At 52.2% G+C, this 19,991-nt stretch overlaps 1 protein-coding gene across 7 annotated transcripts in view; it reads left to right on the forward strand.

The window, feature by feature from the left end:
* The window catches only part of Pcbp3 (poly(rC) binding protein 3), a 223,477-nt gene that overhangs the window by 179,117 nt on the left and 24,369 nt on the right, over nt 1-19,991 (forward strand). For all 7 annotated transcript variants that reach the window (XM_026381287.1, XM_026381286.1, XM_026381282.1 and 4 more), the window contains 6 exons: nt 5,017-5,171; nt 7,175-7,198; nt 8,088-8,120; nt 8,490-8,606; nt 19,041-19,172; nt 19,795-19,923. In XM_026381287.1, coding sequence (XP_026237072.1) covers nt 5,103-5,171; nt 7,175-7,198; nt 8,088-8,120; nt 8,490-8,606; nt 19,041-19,172; nt 19,795-19,923 — 504 coding nt within the window. In that variant the 5' untranslated portion in view covers nt 5,017-5,102. The remainder of the gene's footprint in view (nt 1-5,016; nt 5,172-7,174; nt 7,199-8,087; nt 8,121-8,489; nt 8,607-19,040; nt 19,173-19,794; nt 19,924-19,991) is intronic.

Here is a 19,991-nt window from a genome sequence, read left to right on the forward strand (position 1 = left end):
ATTCCAATTGGATCATTCATTTTCTTGCTATTGAGTTGTTCATGTTCTTTACCTATTTTGGGTATTAGACCTTTATCAGAGATTTGGTTTGCAGGTCTTTTCTCCCACTCTGCAGATTATCTCCCCATTCTCCTGAATATTTCCTTTGCTGTGCAGATTTTATTTTGATCTAATCACTTCTATTTTCACTTGTGTTGCTGGGCTTTTGGGGTCATATCTAAAGCAGTCATTGCTCAGCTCAAAGTCATAAAGCTTTTTTCCCTGTATTCTCTTCTAATAGTTTTATAGTTTCAGGTCTTAGATTTAAGTCTAATCCCATTTTGATTTTATTTATATATATATATAGTGTAAGATAAACCTCCAGTTTTCTTTTCCTGCATTTGGGTGGACAGTTTCCCAGTCCCCTTGCTGAAGAGATGGTGCTGGCCCGTGGCATGTTCTTGGTGGCACAATGAGTTTCTCATAGACAGCATGGGACAGGTCCATGTTTTTAGTCCACTTTGTTTTTAATGAGACCATTTATATTGGGAGTAACTACTGAGATGTTAAGACTTAAGTCTGCTGTTTCGTTTTTTTGTTTTGTTTTTTTGTTGTTTTTTGCTCCTCTTGTTTTTAGGTTTTGTTGGCCAGGCTTCCTGTGGCTTACTGTCTTTTTGATACGTTTTGATAGTGTTTTTAGGTGTGCTCCAGTAGTTTTTTGGGTTTGTGCTTGCGTTTGTGTGTTTTTAATCATTACTGCAGTATCTCTGTGTCTGTATCTGTAACCTTCTATCTATAGGACTTATCAGTTAGACTGCTACTATCTTACGATCTTACTAGTTTATGGGAAGAATAGAAACCAAACCCCACTCTAAAATTATTCACCCTATCCTGTTTATAATTATTTCAGGTATTTCCTAGCCATACTATTCATATCAGACAGGACAGTAGTTTCAAAAGGCCGTTTTGAAGACTCAGCAGGAAAGCAGAGGCCTTTTGCATTTCCTGTTTGTGCCTACTGTGTTCCTTCTTCCCTCTCTACATTGCACCTCCCTCTGCAGCCGAGCTCCTGGATGTGAGGGGCAGCGCCTGAGAGCTCTCTGTGGGGTCTCTGTGCCCCTGCAGCTACTGGAAAGGGGCCTTTGACTCCTGTTGTCCCCACTTGCTGCTGCCATTCTGTCTTGTCTTTGATTTTTAGACATTTAACCATGATGTATATTTGTGTGGATTTCTTTGGTTTATTTTGTTTGGGGTTTTCTCGTCTTCTTAAATATATGGTCTCCTTTCTTCCCTTTGGCCTTTGCATTTCTTGGTGGCACTGTCATGGTGCTTGCCATCACCGCTCTCCTTGTTAGTGGCTGTCTCCAACCAGTGTGGCACTTCAGGACTGTTGTGTGCACTGACAGGGCAGTTCCTGGGCCATGAGAGATGAGGGTCTCAGGACTGAGCTGTGGAAAGATGGGCTTCCAGCTTCTAAGGTAAGGGGGCGGCAGATGCAGAGGCCCCATGATGGAGGTCTCTGGGAGAAAGGTGGAGGGATGATGGAGACCTTTACCCTCAGAATCCATGGCTGTTGAGTCGGGAGATATGGACTTGACTTGGCTCTGAGAGAACAGGAAGCCAATGGGGTCAGTGTTGCTTGTTGAGCCCCGAGAGTTGTCGATGAAGTTGTCGATGAAGGTCAGAGTGGTGAACAGGGAAGGGGTTGGACTGAGCAGGTGGGGGCCGTGCAGAGACAGACAGGTGGGTGGATGGCCTGGAAAGGGTTCAGTTCCGTGCCTTGCCCCTATCGCATCAGAACCTACTGGAAATCCATGCAGCTGGCCCGGGGCTCTGCCCTGGGAATCTGGAGTCCAGGTGTGTGCCAGGCCCAGGCACATCTATAGGCAGTATCTGCATGGAGTGGCACTGAAGCCACAGACTGGACAGGCTTGCTGGGTGTGGGTGGGAGGCTTGGGGGGGGCACAGACTCTGCCAGGTCCTCCTCTACCTCCTGTTAAGTGAATTGAAAACATGTTCAGTCCAGGCATGGTCTGTAATCCCAGAGGCCAAGGATGCTGAAGTCGGAGGATCACCAAGTTCAAAGCTAGCCTTAGCAATTTAGTGAGACCCATTTTCAAAATAAAAGCTAAATAAATTAAAAGGGCTAGAGATGTGGATCAGTGGGTCAGCACCCCTGGGTTGAGTCCCCAATATCCCTACCACTACCAAAAAACATTCAATCCCAGGCACTGACGAGAACAGAAGAGAAGTTTCTAGAAGGCCTATAGGGGAGGGGTTCCAGGAGGAGCTGCCCATCCATTGTGATTCCAGGTGACCAAGCAGGGCAGTGGGCCCTTGCTTCCTGTTGAGTCCTTTTGGAACCCTTTTGTACATTTTTTTCTGATAGCCCCTGACTCTCTGGGCGGATGGGTCAGTGTGGGCTGGGTGGGAGCAAGGCCTGGGACACCCTTGGGTCCCATGAATAAACAGATACAGCAGCAGATGGGTTAGGGCTTGTTCACCCCATGCCTCAGAGAGATCTGTGACTCCCAGAGCTTCAGTAGGAGCAGAGTGTTCCCCAGGATCAAGTCCTGAGTCCCAGGAGACCTCATCTATCCACGGGACAGCTCCTCACTCCTACAGTACACAGAGCCTCTGTGCTGGCTCCCTCCTGCCTGCAGATGAGGAAAGGCGCTGGCCTGTGTGACAGATCCCTGCTGACAGCCTGGAGCCGGAAGCACCCCGGGCAGGCGCTGACCTACTTTCTCCTCCCTGGGCTGGAAACATTTATGTAACAGACGCCGCAGGGCCCTGCTGTCCCTGTGGTGAAAGGAGATGCGTTTAATTAAAAAGGAAGCACTAAGCCCTGAATTGGCCACAGCACGAGGGGTTCTTTGGACCTGGTGAATCAGCCTCAGCAGAAACACAGATCTGAGAGAAGAGTTTTGCCAGGCTTGTCTGGGGGTCTCTATGGATATTCGCAGTTGTGCATTTGAGCAAGATATTCCTCTCTCCCTCAAGACCCCTCCTCCTGAGTGCCCTGCCTGGGCCTGGGCTCTGCTGGGACTGTGCACTCACCCTGGCCAATAGAGCTCTCCCCCATGCCTCCCACCGGGCAACCAGCAGTCACACGAGGCTGTGTGCTCAGCACTTAGGTGCCTAGTGAATTTTAGTCTTAATGTAGAGGGCAGCTTGTGACCCAGTGGACAGCGAGCACAGAGAGCACTAACGTGGAAGAATGGTTTTTAAAACCTCTTTGCTACGTAAAACCCGCATTCAATGCCATGTAAGCATAACCCGCGGTTGCTCTTTGCAGACCTCCCTTATGCACCCAGTGAGCTGTGTCTGTGCTTAATTTTTCTGTTTTCCTTCTAGCGTATTTTTTAGCAGAAATATTTTGATGAGGAAAAAATTTTGTCCCAACTCCTAAGCCCCAATCTCTCCTGTGTGTGCCTGTCTCAGTCCCCAGCTCCGTCACATGGGGCTGGGTAGGTGGGCTTCATGGGGTTTTGTCCCTGAAGGATTGCCATGAGACATTCCTGCAGGTAATGCTTTCCTTTGGTGAGGACTTAAGTGTGCCGCTCTCTGTGAGGAGCTCTCAGTGCGAGCCGCAGCCTCGCCCTTCACCTTCCCAGCAACTGCCCTTCTCTTGGTACACACCTGGGCAGGTATGCAGGGAGCCTGGAGGCCTGTCCATGGTACCCCAAATGCCCCATTCTGGGCTCCATGGACCCTGGCCCAAATCCCGCCAGCACTGCATGCACCCCACAAACCAGCAGCCCCTACGTCCAATAAGCCACTCTTTGCTGTCAGCACCGGTCACTGCTGCCACCTACCTGACTGTTCTCCAGGTCCTGTGCATGCGTTCCATACCCACGTTCCGTCCTGTGCCCTGCCCTATTTCCTCTCCCCTCTGGTGACCCCCACAGCCCCACACTGTGCCCCATGCAAACCACTTCCGATGCCACATTCCTGCACCTCACAGGCTGCAGGAGGGTGTGTGCATGCCCTTGCAGAGAGCTACTTAACCCTGCACTGCCTCAGGACTCTTCAGCTGCAGAATCAGAGTCCGGTCCCCTGAGGTGCCTCCACCCCACTCCTCCCTCATCTGGCAGTTCCAGAATATCTCCTGGGCATGTGCATCTCTCACCCTCCAGCTTCTAGAATCTTTGCAGGACCCCGCTCCCTCCTCCTCGCTGCTCCACCCAACCCTGGCTTCTTTAATCCTCTCTGAGGCATGGCTGGGTAGCTCTGTCTTGTGCTGGGTGACCCCTAGAAGGGGATGGCACAGTGGCCTGTGGGGACCAGTGTTGGCCAGTAGCTCACTGGAAGGGCCTGGAAGCAGGTCACCACAGCAGCACAAAGCCATCACGTCCCTTTCCCATGAGCCCTTCCATCTTGCCACCAGTGATCCATCTTTGCTTGTAAAGAGTGAAATGAAGCCTTAATTTAGGCTGGCAGGCTAACTAGGAGTGATTGCCACAGAAAGCATATGATCAGTGCAGACCTGATCAGAGAGAGCATCTGCTGATGGCTTTGGTCAGGAGATGCCAGTGGTTTGGCATCTCTAGTGACCAGAGACTGGGTCCACATTTGGGCCTGAGACCACAGGGACATTGGCAAACGTGCCCTTCTGGCTGCTTGAGGTGATGTGGGTGGCCATCAGGGGAATGGTCGGAACTGAAACCACATGATGAGCCATGCTGGCCAAGCTGAGCGCACCGGGCAGGCTGTCTCCAGGACACTCCTGGGGGGTCTCTGTACTCTGTGGCTTTGAGAGAGCTGCTCCCATGACCCTCTTCACAGAGACTGCAGTGACCTGCCCAGGTGATGTGGTTAGTCAGGTGGGGCCAGAACTAGCCCCATGGGCTTTCCCAGAGGCTCATGTCCAAGATGCCAGGCAACCTATGCCCCCAGGTGAAGCCTGACCGGTCAGTGGAGGTGAGGGCAGTATGTTCACTCCCACTCAGGAGGCTGGAGCCCCAGAAGGCCAGAAGGTGGTTCCTGAGCTGAGGAGATCTTCCCGGTGGTCAGCGTCTTGCCTTCTCTTTCCAGGTGACGCCATCTGGGCCCCATCCATCCTTCTTCACAGCACCCTCAGTACCTTAAGCCATCACCCCCATCCACATTTTGGGAGAAAGATGGAGTCCAAGGTCTCTGAAGGTGGCCTGAATGTGACCCTAACAATTCGCCTGCTGATGCATGGAAAGGTACAGAGACTTTGTTGCTGTCAGAGAAAGGGGACATCCCACTGCCGGGGTCTTTGCTCTGTATAATATTTTTTTAGTCTAAGCAATCTCAGACTTACAAAGCCTCGCAAATACAGTCCATTACACTTTCCTGGAACCCTTCTAGACTACCTGGCAGCCTAATGCCCTGTCCCAGAGTACCCCGGGGCAAATTTCTTCTGAATGGCCCTCAGAGCCAGGGCATCCCTGCAGATGTGTCCCGCCTGGGCCCTGCAGGCCAAGCAGTGTGTGTGGCACAGCCTTTGATGGCAAGGGGTCCAGGCAGCACTGGAGCACAGCCTGTCGCCTCTTTCCAGTCTCCTTCCACCTTTGACTTTTGCTGGTACAAGTTTCTGTCCAGCGCTTTTGTGACGTGGCCCTCACTTTGGCTTTGGTGGATGTTTCTCTGCCAATGACAGGAATTCACGGCAGCCTTCCTGTCAGTGAGCCCAGATGTCACCACATCCCATTCCTGGTGGTGCTCACATGAGCCCCTGGGTGGGAGGCTCCTGCCCTGCTCCCTGTGTGCAGCAGCCCCTCTCCATGGTCAGAAAGTCCCTGCTGGGAAGTCTCTACAGCTACAGGCCTTCCACACACTCATTCATTCCATGGTCCACTTGGACTCGGGCCCTCTGCCTTATCCAATGGGCCACTTTTCCCTGTAACTGTTTTGATCACTGTGGTGCTTGCCACTCCTACAGCACTGCCTCCCTTCATGGCTCATCTTTTCCTTTCCTGGTCCCCATTCTCGAGTCAGCCATGTCTCTAGAAATGGACTCCTTTGAGTGCACAAGAATATTTTGGAGGCTGGGATTGGGCCCTAGGAACACTCCTTGGTCCTGGCCCCTGAGGGACTTACACAGAGCCAGGGAACAGACACAGTTCCAACATCCTCGCTCTGAATTCTCTGTCCATGTTGTCCACCCCTCCAATTCCATCCCAGTAGCACAGGGCTCATGGTGGTGCCTGTTCCCCCAGGGCCTGTTCCCAAGAAAGCCAGCTCCTCTTGTCTGCACAGTGTCTCCCAGAATGGCAGGCAGCATAGGGCTGGGCTCTGGAGCTGGTGGGGCTGGCACAGCCAGCTTTGCAGAGGGCACATCCCTCTAGGCAAGCGTGGGCACTCTCAGACCTCCATTTCTGTGGTGGAGAGTGACTGCCTGGCCTCCTCCTGATGCGACTATCTGCAGACCAGCTGCTCAGTCCCCTCCAGCTGCCACCACTGCCACCACACCCTCTTGTAGGAGGTGAAGTGGGCCTGTGACAGGAGGGTACACCACTGCCCCTGCTCCCCTCCCTGCTCCTTCATCCCTGCATGCACGCCCTCCCCATAGCTTAGGAGCAGTGTGTAGGTTGTTGAGGACTTGGCTCTGGTGAGGAAAGTGAGTCAGGGTTTGAAAGAAGTCATTCTCCATGGCTGGAAGCCATGCTGACCCTGTCTCAAGTGACATGCCCCAGGGACCTCTCTGGGGCTGTCCTATGTGCAGAGAGATACTGGTACCAGCCCCGCAACAACATGTGCCCCACCACCAGTTGCTGCAGCGTGTGCCAGTACTTCTCTTGGTATTATGTCTTTTAAAACAGCAGTGTGGCACTGCCCTCTGGGGAGTCACAGTCAGGATTTCCTTGAGGCGGCAAGTGTAGAAGTGCCCTCCTGAATCCCTGATCGAGAGCAGCTGGCTGCATCCTCCTCCTGGAGAGTCAGTCAAGCTGAGAGCAGCCCTGGTCTCAGATAGATGGACCTCTCTACAGACAGCCCAACTAGGCACTCCCTGCCCCCGCCACGTAGTCCAAATTCTCCCCTCTTGGGTTGAGAGTATGGCCCAGTGGTGAAGGCTTGGTTCCATCCCCAGCACCACGTAAATAAACGAATAAGTAAATACCAGTCCCTCTTGTCAGGAGGGTGGATGGGTTCTGCAGCATCTGCCCCAGTACTGACCTCTTCTGCTCTGTGACGTGATCTTTCTGTGATTTTCTTTTTTCTACAGGAAGTTGGAAGCATCATTGGGAAGGTAATTGGTGAATGAACTCTGCATCTTTCAGGGTCTCTGTAAGGACATGGTGAGGACAGTGGCAGCCCTGGTGATGGCTGGCTCCAGCACCCTCACAACCCCAGCAGGCATTCCGCTCTGTGCTGGGGAAGTGGAGGTCCCCGGGAGCACTGCCATTCAGCCTGTTGGCACCCCTTCCTGCCTCAAGCTGCTCCAACGTGAGGCTGGTCCCTGGTGAAAGCACAGGGGGAGGCATTCTTCCTTGGCCCTGGCAAGGCCCAGATGGGAACTTTAGCAGCCCCACCCACCACCCGCTGCCTTGGTGGCCAACCCATCTTCTGAGTATGTGACTCCAGGTCATTTTTGCTTGCATTCTCCAGAAGGTGGTGAATCTTCCTTGTGTTTCCATCTTAAAAAAGCAAGAGTCCCACAGGGAAAGGGCTGTGTGGAAGCTTGTAGCTCATGAAGGAGAAGAGCTGAGGGGCACTGCCTTCCCTGACCATCTCTGGGACCCCATGTCCCTTTTCTCCACTGCCACTATTCTACAGGGAAGCCTCCAGTTGTCCATGTCCAGCTTTCTCACATGTTCTTTTTGGAGAGGGCCTCTCAGGGAGTCACCACTCATGGAAGACGGTGCAGCCCTGCTGGCACCACAGTCTCAGTGCCACCGGAGTGAGCACACATACTTTCCCATACCTCAGCTTCCTCACCTGAGATGACGGCAAGGTCGTCAGGGAAGGGCTGGCCCAGTGCAGGGCAGCGTGGAGGCTGGCCCTGCTGTGCTGCAGGTGCCTCCCTCAGGACCCCACACAGCAGAGGCAGCTGCCAGAACCAGGGACACACCAGGGCCACATGCCCCACACAAAGCTGCCAGTGACACTTTTCCTTGTTGTCTAAATCTGCATTCCAGAAAGGGGAAACTGTGAAGAAGATGCGTGAAGAGGTGAGTGTGACTTGTCCTGACAGCATCCTGTACCCCATTTGGGATGCGGGAGGGTCTGGGCTTCACCTGTCCTGGGGGCCTGCTCACCCCACCCATGTGCACTGGGATGGACAGCCTGGCCTGGGGTGAGGAGGGCCACTCTTCCCTCCAACACATGGCATTCAAGAGGGTTAGATGAGTGGGGCACAGGCACCCTTAGGGATGGCTTAGATTCCTTTTGTTAACCAAAGTTTCCCACTAACAGAGACTAGTGGAAAGAGCCCCACTGCTCAGGGCCAGACACTGGGCCATATGTGACCTGGAGAGCCCAGGTTGGTACTGCCCAGGTGGCTTTCAGCTACTGCAGCATTTGCTCTGCCCTTGCCCTAGAGTGGTGCCAGGATCAACATCTCAGAGGGAAACTGCCCGGAGAGGATTGTGACGATCACAGGCCCAACGGACGCCATCTTCAAGGCCTTTGCCATGATTGCGTACAAGTTTGAGGAGGTGAGGTGCACCTGTTTGAGCCCTCTGTCAGGCAGGGAAGGGCAGGCTGAGCCAGCTCCTAGGGCACAGGGGCCTGGACCAGGGCATGGCCCAGACCACCTAGCACATCCTCCTCTTGCCTCCTCTGCCTCCCAGGTACTCTTCCCAACTCCTGTCCACCTGGTGAGGGGCCAGCATCCCTCCTTTCTCCTGAAGCCAGCCACTCGTAGCACATGTACTTTGGAGAAGCCCACCTCACTCATGGTTGCTCAGACCCTGCCCCTATACGTCCAGCCTGACCTCAAAACATACCACACTGACTTCCAGGCCTGCTGCTCACCCCCAGGCTGGGCCACATGGCCCTGCACCAAGCCCCACTGTCACCACCCTTGTCCTGCTACCCCACCATCACAGCCAGCCTCCCAGGAGAGTCAGTGTGGCTGGGCTCCAATATGGACAGACAGAGCTGGAGACATGGGGTGTGTGCTTGCCTGCTAGTGGAAGTGCACGTGTGTGTGTGTGTGTGGCACTCTGAGCTTTTGATGGTGAGTTAGAGCTTAGTGTCTGTGTGTTTCCACTTGTCTTGATCCAGAGACGGGAATTGAGCCAGGAAATTAAACTTCTCTGTCAAAAATGAGGATGGCCAAGTAATGAGGCAGACTTTGTGAAAGTAAACAGGGAGCCCTCCGAGAACAGGCAGCAGTGTCCGTGAAAGTGGCTATGGCAAGGGCTTGGCCACCGTTTCTTGTCATAGGCAGGGCAGGAAAATGTTGCATTGTAGACTGAGTGTGGGTCCCAGGTGTGCAGTTGGTGGCAGCTGGGGCCTGTGAGCTGGAGGTGACTCCCAACTATCAGAATCCCCATGTGAGTACTTGGGGGTCATATCTGCCTGCTCTGGCTGGTCCTGGGTGGGAGGTGGGAAGCTGTGGTCACCAGCCAGGTCCTGACCATTGTGGGCCAAAATGGCAGAAGCTATGCTCGAGCTCCCTGGGCAGGCTGCTGCAGAGGTACAGGCCAATACCCTCTTGCCACTTGTGGCCTAGCTGTCCCCAGTGTGCAGAGCTGGTGTCTTAGTCTCCCCTTCTGGTCACTCTCGCCTGGGGTCCAGATTTGTTCATGCTCACCTGTGCTGGGAGAGTCATGACCTTTGGCCGCTATGCCATCTCAGCTGTCTGTGATGAGAGTGGTTGCACTGACACACAGGGGACTCTGGAGAGAAACAGCCATGACCACTGTGACAGAAAAAAAAAGTGGTGTGTCCCTGAAAGGTGCACTGGGTCCACGTGCCCAGGGCCCGGGCTGCGAGGCTTGGCGAGCCAGTGTTGTTTTCCCTCCAGTGATGCGTGGCTTGTGCCCTTGATCCTCACCCAGCAAGTGTTAGCCATGGTGCAGATGCCACCATGACCAGCCAATAAAAAGGGTGCCAGCAGGTGGTCGGTCTGCCCTACCCCTAAGCACTTCTGCCAGGGTCAATGGTGGGTCCGGCAATCTTCTCATTGTGTGGTTCCCACAGGGAAGCACTGCTCTGGCTGTGCACTGAGCAGGAAGTCAGTTATTCCTCCAGAAGAGCTCCTGAGTGATGAAGGTGGCCTTGTTTTGGGACACAAATCTGAGTCAGAATTCCCAGCCACAGCAATTTGTAGGATCAAGGTCTCTGTGCAGAGAGGTCTCATAACCCTCTTTCCATGAGGTACATGAGCTACCAGTCAGTCTAAGACTAACAGGCCCTGAGATTTCCTGGTTTCAAAGGCAGCAGTGCTGGCAGAGTCACCTGGAGGCCAGGAAAGAATCGTTGCTCGGGACAGAACTGAACCAAGGCTCTGTTGGCTGGTCACACACGGTCTGCAGTCGTCTCTTCCATTGCTCTGTGAAGGTTGTTGAAGTCAAATTTAGACTAACCAATAGATTTTCTCACTGATCAATAGACATCTATTTGTATTCCTAGAAGGTAAGGAAACTAGCAAAGTCACAAGCTGACTTATGTAGGGTCCCTTGCCCATGTTTGTGCAAGTGGAAAAACCGTCAGCTGCAATACTCCAGTATCTTAATCGACAACACTAGAATTACCAGGCAACAGTTACCATTATTGTTATCCTGGGGCTCTGGCAACCAGTGGCACAGTGGGTGGAAGGTAAGATTGAAGACGGTGGTGAGATGTGGCATGATCTAAGGATGACACTGAAAGCAGTATGTGGTCTAACAGATACCATATAGTGAAAAGAAAAGAGACAGGAGCCATCATCAAGGGTACCAGCCAGGGACCTGCTGGAAGAGGAGGAGTGTGTGTTGCTCAGCTTCCCGTCCCTGTGACAAGGACCTGAGCTGTCAACTTATAAAGAGAAAAGGCTTATTTTAAAGGGTCAACGATTGGGCAGAACCATTGCTTTCAGGCTTCTGGTGGGACATGGGCAGCATGTGCCCAAACAGTTCACCTAATGGCTGGGACACAAAAAGGAGAAGAGAAGGAGAATGGGGTCCAACAGTTTCCTCAAAAGCACATCCCCAGTAACTTCAAACCTCCCAATAGGCCCTACCTCTTAAAGATTCCACTGCTTCCCCGCAGCATTAGCTGGGAATCAAACCTTTAACACAGGGACGTTGGGTGACCTTTGCATTCCAGATGCAAACCACGGGAATTCACACCTGACCCTCAAAGGCTCGTGTTCATCTCACAATTCAAAGTGCACTGAATCTATCTCCAAGTGTCCCCCAATCCTTAACTGTTCCTTAACTGGCACAAGGTGAAAATTCACATTCTGAAATGAAGGAATAGGGGAATGATAAGGAAGTATTGGGCCAAAGCAAGACCAAAGCTTAGCAGGGCAAACATTAAGTCCTATAGCTCTAGGTCTGGCATCCTAGGCATAGTCTGGTGGGATGTGGGCCCCAAGGAGCTGGGCAAGCCTGCCCCTGGCTTTCCTGGTGCCGCCCACATAGCCTCTCTCCTGGGCTGACTCTGCTTCCTGCCTGCAGTTCCCTCAGCAGTGTGTTTCATGCTCCTGGTACCTCTAACGTCCTGGGGCTTCCTTCCAGCTTGGGCTTCACTCTCACAGTTCCACACAACACCCTAATGCTCTTAGGGACTCCAACCCTGCCACACAGACCTGTCCTCCCAGGCTTTCCTTTGAAATCTTGGTGGCAGCCTCCATAAGACCATAATTCCTGTATTCTGCATGCCTGCAAAACCAGCAACAGGGATGATGCAGGTCTGCTGCCAGCCTGAGCTGTGCCTGGCCTGAGGGCCTGGCTAGTCTAGGGAGCCCTAGATGGGAAGGGTTCTCTTTTCAAAAGGCTCTGCCTTGGAAAGTCTTTGAAACAAATTGCACTGCTACAACTCTAAGCCTTTGATGACTAGGCCTTGCCCATTCTGAGATGCCCTCCAGGCATCCTTCATATTGTCCTAGTGTAAAGCACTTGACTTTTTAAAAATTGTGTTAATCTCTTTAGCAACTGCATCCTCCTTGGCTAAACCTTTGAACGGTGTTGTTTTCTGGATGAACTGGAAGTTTTCCAAATCCTTTTGCTCTGTTTTTGCTCCTACTTACTATAAATTTGGCCAAAAGCGGCCAATAATTCCCTTAATGCTACCTGAATGCTGTTTTGCCTTGAGATTACCAGTATCAGATAAACTAGTCTGTCACCATTAAACTCATACAATAAGTCTCAGGGCATGAACAAAATATAGACAAGTTCTTGTCTAGAATGTAACACAGGTTGGCCATTAGTCCAATTCCCAGTAGAGTTGTCATTTCCATCTGAAGCCTCATCAACCCAATCTTTTCAATCTGTGTTCCTGTCAGCATTCCGGTCAGATCCCCAACCAGAATCAGCCATTAAACTCCCCTTAAAGCATTCTAGTCCTTCTTCAGTCTGATTATTCAAACTTTACTAAACTCCTTCCCTAAACCAATCCCCAAAGATTGTCCACTTCATCAATTATCATCACAACAACAGCCCCACTTCTCAGAACCCATTTTTCTGCTAGTAAGCCTTCCCTTACCTTAACAACTACTTGAGAGAAATCGACTTACAAAGAGAAATGGCTTATTTTAGCTCAGAGTTTTGGACGTTTCAGTCTACGATATGCAGAATTTTTGCTTTTAAGCTCCTGGTGGGTTAGGGGAGGCGGGCAGCATATCATGGCAGAAGCAAGTGGCATAGCAAAATCAAAGGCACACCCACGGTGCCTTTATACTCCCAGTCGGCCCCACCTCGTACAGGCTGAGGACCAAGATTTAACACATGCCCCCTTGGGAGACCTTCCAGATGCAAATTGTAGCAAATGATTATAAGCAAATAAAAACCAAAACAGAAATGAGAGGGTGTCCTGGAATGACATCTGAAATGGAGACTGTCCACTGTCAACAACTTTCTATAAAGGGCTTGGTCAGCTTTCTATTTCTGAAGGGTAGCTGTTTCTAGAGACACTCTGACAAACCAGTATGAGTCCTCCCTGGCATGATACTCTGAAAGGTCCCTCAGGACCCAGTGTGAGTCCCCTCTGGTGTGGCTTTCTAGAGGGTCCCTACACTGTGAGGCCCTCTTTGGAGTGATGGTTTAGGGTTTAGAGAGTCTGTGAGGGCCCAGTGTGAGTCCCCCCTGGTGTGACTTTCTAGAGGGTCCACGAGACCCCAGTGTGAGACCCCCTTGGAGTTTTTTCTGGAAGACCCCTGTGGAGCCACTTATGCTGATAGGCCTCTGAGTGGCTTCCTAGGGTCTGTGGACTGCTGAGTCATGGTCTTGGGTGAAGTTGTGGAGCTCCAGAACCCACAGCCTGGAGTCTCTGCTGCGTTTGTTTCCAGCAATGCCGTAGAAGTCCCCTCCCAGTACGGCTCCAGAGCAGCTGCTCTCTGGTCTTTTGTTAGGAGATGAGCCCTCCTGATGCAAGATCATGAAGAGGGTGTTCGGGAAGCAGCCTTGCCCTGCTGGTGATGGGTGGGAGGATGGGTCCCTTACCATACATTGCCATTTCTGCCTGCAGCAGGACAGAGCCTAACATCAGGGTGGAATCCCTGAAGGCCTGGACCCTCCAGTCACCAGTCAATAGTGGCAGAACCCAAGGGAGTGGACTACATGGCCTAAGGAAGCAGAGACTGTGGAAGTTTTTGTTTAATTTGCTTGTTTTCTTGTTTTTTTGTTGTTGTTTTGTTTGGGTACTGGGATTGAACCCAGGGCCTTGCGCATGCTAATCACATGCTGTACCACTGAGCTACATCCCAGTCCTCAAAGTGTTGGTCATTTGAATTGTCACTGGTTTTTCCAGCTTCCCAAAAGATTGGGATAGTACGACAGGGTAAGTTTTCATAATGGTTCCCATCAAGTGGGTGTCCTGAATCATTTATCGTGTCACGTAAAAATGGGCAAACACCAGGCTGGAAACACAAAACCAAGCAGTTTATCACAAGCTATAGCTTTTCAGAAAGGAATGTTCCACACATCCTGAAATAGACAATGCCATAACTGAGACACCTCACTCAGCCCAGGGAGAGAGGAAGCTGGTGAGCCACCCCAAGAGCTCAAGGCCCACAGCCGTGCCTCATTTTCACAGTTCCTCCAGGATTCTGTTGTTGACAGGTGACACGTGGCCACAAATGCTCTCACTGTCTCACAGTTTCCTGCCAATGTGGGTTTCACATAGTGGCCAATGTATCTGCTCCTACATGAGTAGTTTCACAGGCAACTCCACTAACATCCATGTTTGTCATTAGGCACCACCAGCCAGCAACAGTACTGGAGTTCACCTTGGGAAGGGGTCATGCACCTCCTGTCCTTCCTTCCTCTTCAGTATTAGGGACTTGTGCTGGTAGCTCACAGCAGCATCTCTGAATGCGCACAAGCACATCCTTGAGGGGTTTAGCTAGAGGTACAGCCTTAGACTAAGAGGTGTGTCTGGTGTGATGATCTGAGAGCATTTCCCTCAGCTTCTGTGTTCTCCCTGTGTGCAGTCACGGCTCTGGGAAGCAAAGCTGTGTCTGATCACCCTCTCCTCCTAATATGTTGATGGGGCTCCAGCAGAGGCGAGAGCCCCAAGCTCATGCTCCTCCGAAAGCGTGCCTTCTCTCTGGTGGTTGACAGGTGCTCATGAGTACAAGTCCTGCATCTGGCTGACCTTGCTGGGTGGAGCCCTGTGTTCTAAGGAGGTGAGGCTGGTGATGTTCTTAATCTGCCCTGGCTGCTTCCATAACCAGGTCCCACAGCTGGGTGGCTTAAGCAATAGGCACTGTTTTCTGTTTTGGAGGCTGAAAGCCCAAGATCAAAGTATCATGGTGCTTGGTTTGTTCCGAGGCCCCTTCCCTCAGATGGCAGATGGCCACCTTCTCATGGTCCTTTTCTCTGTGGGCACATCCTTGCTGTCTCCCTCTTGTTATCAGGACCCAAGCCTTACTGGACTAGAGTTCATTCTTAGGACCTCATTGAACCTCATTAGAGACTCCATCTATAAAGGGTCACAGTGGGGATTAGGGCTTCCTTGTGGGTCCACATCACCCGACTTAATGACCTCCAGCTTCAATTCTGAAGAAATTGGTCAAGTTGCCAATAGGGTCTGCCAAGGCCAAGAGGCAGAAAACAGAATCCTCCCAGGTTTCCTGTCTTCTACACAAGGTAGGAGATCATCTGCATATGACATCAGAACCAAACCACAAGGGAATTGTGGGTCTTACTCTTGAGGACCAGGAAGAGGTGGTGGTGCTTCAGTGCCCCTGGGCCGGCAATCCAAGCACCTGAGCCCAGTGAAGGTGCACAGATGTGGCTGTCCTGCTCTGCAGACGCACTGGGGAGGGCAGAGCTGAGGCCCACACAAGGAAGCAAGTAACTGTAGGAGCATCTAGGGAGGGTGGTACTCTACCTGGACTGCAGGCTCCAGGGAGACTGCTACCTAGACCTCCACACAGCCAGCTCCAGGGTCAGGGGAGGGCAGGAAGGAAACTGGTACTCTTCCCTGATCTGTACCAAGGGGGCTTTCTTTCTAGGATAGGATCCTCCTTCCCCAGTGATGCCTCTGCTCAGTGTCCACATGTGCTTGTCCGCAGCTGGTGGCAGTGAGGGGGCCACCTGCCTGTGTGAGCTGCAGGGCCACAAGTTCATTTTGGTCCTGCCTTATTTTGTTCTATAACCCTCTTAAATGTTCTGCCAGGTGTTGTGTTTCAGCTCCAGGATCACAACTCACATACACACACACACACACACACACACACACACACACACACACACTCCCTGTATCTAATTTCTGTTTTCAAATTAGGTTTGACTCTATTGAGCAGATGGGATAGAGAGGGACTCCTAGGCCCTCACTCCTCAGCCTGACTGCTGTCAGAGCTTGCCTTCCAGTCTTCCCAGAACCCAGGGGTCTCTTCTTTCCCTGTGGGCACAGTTCTTCCAATCATTTCCATTGGAAGTGTTTGGACATGGCTTTTAGGAGACTTTGCCCTGCTACCTTTTCTGACCGTTGGGTTTATTTGTGGGGAGAAGGTCAAGTTGATATTACCTAAGGTAACCCTGAGTCCTGTGCCCTGAGAGTTCCAAATTCTTCTGTTGGTTGTTGATCTTGTCTGGGTTTGGAGAAATCCTTCATCATAGCTCTTAATTCAGCTCTGGTTCAGGTTTAAATTGCCTATGTCACCAGTTTGGTTGGGGGATTCTACAAGTACTCAGCATCAGGGGTCTTAGGAGCATTGTTGGGAAAAGGCAGAGGTGGAGTTGCCTGAGAATGGTGTTGAAAAGATGGGAATCGGGGCAGGAGGTGCTAGAGGGCTAGAAGGGAGGACCTACTGGATAGCATCTGAGATCTTTCAAATTATTTATTTGCTTTAGCTAAAGAATCTTTCAGTGAAGCAATTTTTAAATCAGAATTTCATTAGGAGACCTATTCACACTGATCCAAAAAATGCTGCTCCACTGGGCATGAGAAACCTTGTCCACTTTTTTTATAAGTTGGTATCCATATATAGGGTTTAACCCAGGGCACTCCACCACTGAGCTACAGCCCAGCCCATTTTTATTTATTTATTCATTTATTCATTTTTTTTTCAGTTGTAAATGGGCACAGTGCTTTTATTTTATTTGTTTTTATGCAGTGCTGAGGATTGAACCCAGTGCCTCACAGGTGCTAGGAAAGTGCTCTATCACTGAGCTACAGCCCCAGCCCCCCATTTTTATTTTTATTTTGAGACAAGGTCTCACCAATTTGATTAGGGTCTTGCTAAGTTGCCACGCCCAGCTATAACATTCCTCTTGAATGGACCGTTTTATACTCAAGACTAGTGTTCCCAGAGTGGTCACCAAAGGCCCGAGTCATGCTTGGTGGAGAGACACCACAAATGGGCAGGTGTGGAACCAGGGCTTCAGTGGGTGAGGTTCAGGAAGAGGAGGCTTAGACAGACTGTGGAAGCTGGCAGCAAGTAGGACTGCAGCCCACATGCCTTCAGCCACCCCAACCCCATCAGTGGAACCAGAGGGACAGTCCCTCCACATCAAATAAGCTCTTAGCACAGACAGTTGAAAGGAGGAGAGCTCCATCTAAGAACCAGGTGTGTCCATGTGGTTGTTAGTCCAGGACGACAGCAGCTTGTGTTTGGCCCTGAGGCTCCTCATCATGACCAGCAACACACCGAAACCAGCAGGGGGATGGAAGGGCGTGACTCAACCCATCAGGGAGGTAAACAGATGGAACCAGCTGCCAGACCAGGCCCCAGGCTGGGAATGCACAACCCAGGAGCTCCATGCCTGAGAATGGGTCCAGACCCAGAGCCAACTCCGCCATGCTCAACAGGCAGGAACAGCAGGCACAGGGCCTCTGGAGAAACATACCTGGGTGGGAGCTGGGTCCATGTGGAGATGAAGAGGCTACCTGGATGGAGCAGCAGAGGCCACATGTGCAGGGCTAGCTATGGCAAGAGGGCCGGCCACCCTTACTTGTGCAGGAGGTCAACTTGTGCTGAGCAAGGGCAGCCTTCGATCCACGTGTCCTGGTAGGGCCGCTGCTGGGAGCAGGGGCTGGGTCACAGAAGCAGAGCCTCCTAGTGATGGATTGGAGCAAGTGCTTATTTTCCCGTGGTCCTGAGTAGGAAGCAGGGCAAGCATGAGGGAAGCTGCAGTCCTTGGCCAAGCACTGCAACGGCTCTTACTTGACTTCCTGTGCTGGGGATCACAGAGGTTGTGGACCCAGCTCCCCGGGCACCTACAGCCTGGCCCAGGCATTTGTGTTTTGACTCTCTTTCCGTCCTGGCTTCTCCCCGTGCCCCAGCTGCTCCCTCTATAAGCAGACTCTCCAGTGCTGGAGTGACTTGCCCACGTGTCACAGGGTTTTCACACACACAGAGCTGTGCAACTTCCTGGTGACTTCCTTGTGCAGCCTGCAGGCAGAGAGCCCCTTGGAAGCTTCCTTTCCACTGGGCCTGGCAGGTCTGCTTTAAAGGGACACCTCTCTCCTTGTCCTCATGCACCTCCTGACATGTCACTTTAGAACGATTTAATGTGCTACTTTTCATGACTTAATATTGTTTTCAAAAAGAAGAGAGGCATGAGTTGGTGGGGAGCAAATTGTTATACAAATCATAACTCGGAAAGTGGTGGAGCCCTGTGAGGGACCGTTCCTGAGATGGCTGGGCATGTGGGGAGCCCCTCTGGACGTGCTGCACACTGTGGTGGGGCCTGGGTCTCCATAGGTCCTTGCTTCTTCACAACCCAGACACTGGAGGTATCGCCTGCCCCATCAGTTGCCAGCCTGAACCAGAAGCTGGATGTCTCCTTTGTGTCAAAACCACAAGCTGAACATAATGGCTACCCAGGCAGGCCGGCTCCAAACCCATCATCACACCTCTGCTGCCCTTTGCCTTCTGACTCATCTCTCTCCTCAGTGCGGGGCACCAGACAGCCACTTTCCACCCTACACCTCCAATCCTTGGCAGTCACGCTTGTCATACCCACCCCAGATGGTCTCTGCTCTGCAGTGCTCCCACCTCACACGTCTATCTGTGCAAGCCCTGGTACCCCCAGGCCTTCAGACTTCTTTTCTTTTTTTTTTTTTTTTTTTTTTTGGTACCGGGATTGAACTCAGGAGCCCTCAACCTCTAAGCCACATCCCCAGCCCTATTTTGTATTTTATTTAGAGACAGGGTCTCACTGAGTTGCTTAGCATCTCGTTTTTGCTGAGGTTGACTTTGAACTAGCTATCCTCCTGCCTCAGCCTCCCAAGCCACTGAGATTACAGGTGTGTGCCACCAAACCTGGCCACAGGTGTCCTTTTGATCTGTGTGCCCTGCCTGAGGTCTTCTGCAGCTTGGAGACCACCCATCCTGTCCTCTGTGTCCCTTCCCCGTCGGGGAGGGATTCATGGGCCCTGCAAGGTGCATGGGGCTGGTGCAGAGCACAGATGCTGTGCACACTCCTCTCAGTATCCCAGCCATGCAGCTGTACTCCCTGATGTGGTGCCAACATGCATCTTTTCCTCCCTAGGACATCATCAACTCCATGAGCAACAGCCCTGCTACCAGCAAGCCCCCAGTGACGCTGAGGCTGGTGGTCCCAGCCAGCCAGTGCGGGTCCCTAATTGGCAAAGGCGGCTCCAAGATCAAGGAGATAAGGGAGGTACCAAGACCTTCCCCACCATCTCTCTGCACGTCCCCTATGCAGCCTGCCATCACTGGCACTAGCTGTTGCAGATTCTGATAGCCTGACGCTTACATGCAACAGGGACAGTCAGTCCAATGAACTAGTGAAAAGCGGAGTGTGGGGGACCCACACAGTGACCTCGTGTAGGGAGTAGCCCTACTGGTGGTTAGGAAGGGTCTCCAGTCCCCAGGGAAAGCTGAGCCTCCCCTGACATGGGAGGCAGCCACCCACTTGACCCCTCCCCAGGAGGTCCCCAAGCGACCTGGACTCTGGAGGAGATGGGGTTCTGGGTGAGGAGAGAGCAGTCCATCTCCTGCAAACTCCATGCCCTCCCAGGGGCATGGCCTCCTGCCTGAGGGCCATGTGCTCCCAGAGGAGACTGCAGAGGCTGGGTGTCCAGGCAGGGGTGGAGGGAGGGGACATAGGGGGCAACACTGTGGTCCTGTGCAGCATGGCCAGCCAGGCCCTGTGTCAGGTGAAGGGCTGTCCATTGTGTAGACTGCCCTGAGTATCCCCAAGATTCTGGAGATACCACGTATCCTGTGCACAATACCACCCTCCTTTTCTACTGTCCACTTCCAATGTCCCTTTTCTCCAGTCCACAGGTGCCCAAGTCCAGGTGGCCGGGGACATGCTGCCCAACTCCACGGAGCGGGCAGTGACCATTTCAGGGACGCCAGATGCCATTATACAGTGCGTCAAGCAGATCTGTGTGGTCATGCTGGAGGTACAGTCACGTCACCAGCCCACCCTCTCTGCGCTCAGCGCTGGGTTCACTCTGCGTCCTGGCAGAGC

Source organism: Urocitellus parryii, chromosome 2, assembly GCF_045843805.1.
Source record: "Urocitellus parryii isolate mUroPar1 chromosome 2, mUroPar1.hap1, whole genome shotgun sequence".
Lineage (NCBI taxonomy): Eukaryota > Metazoa > Chordata > Mammalia > Rodentia > Sciuridae > Urocitellus > Urocitellus parryii.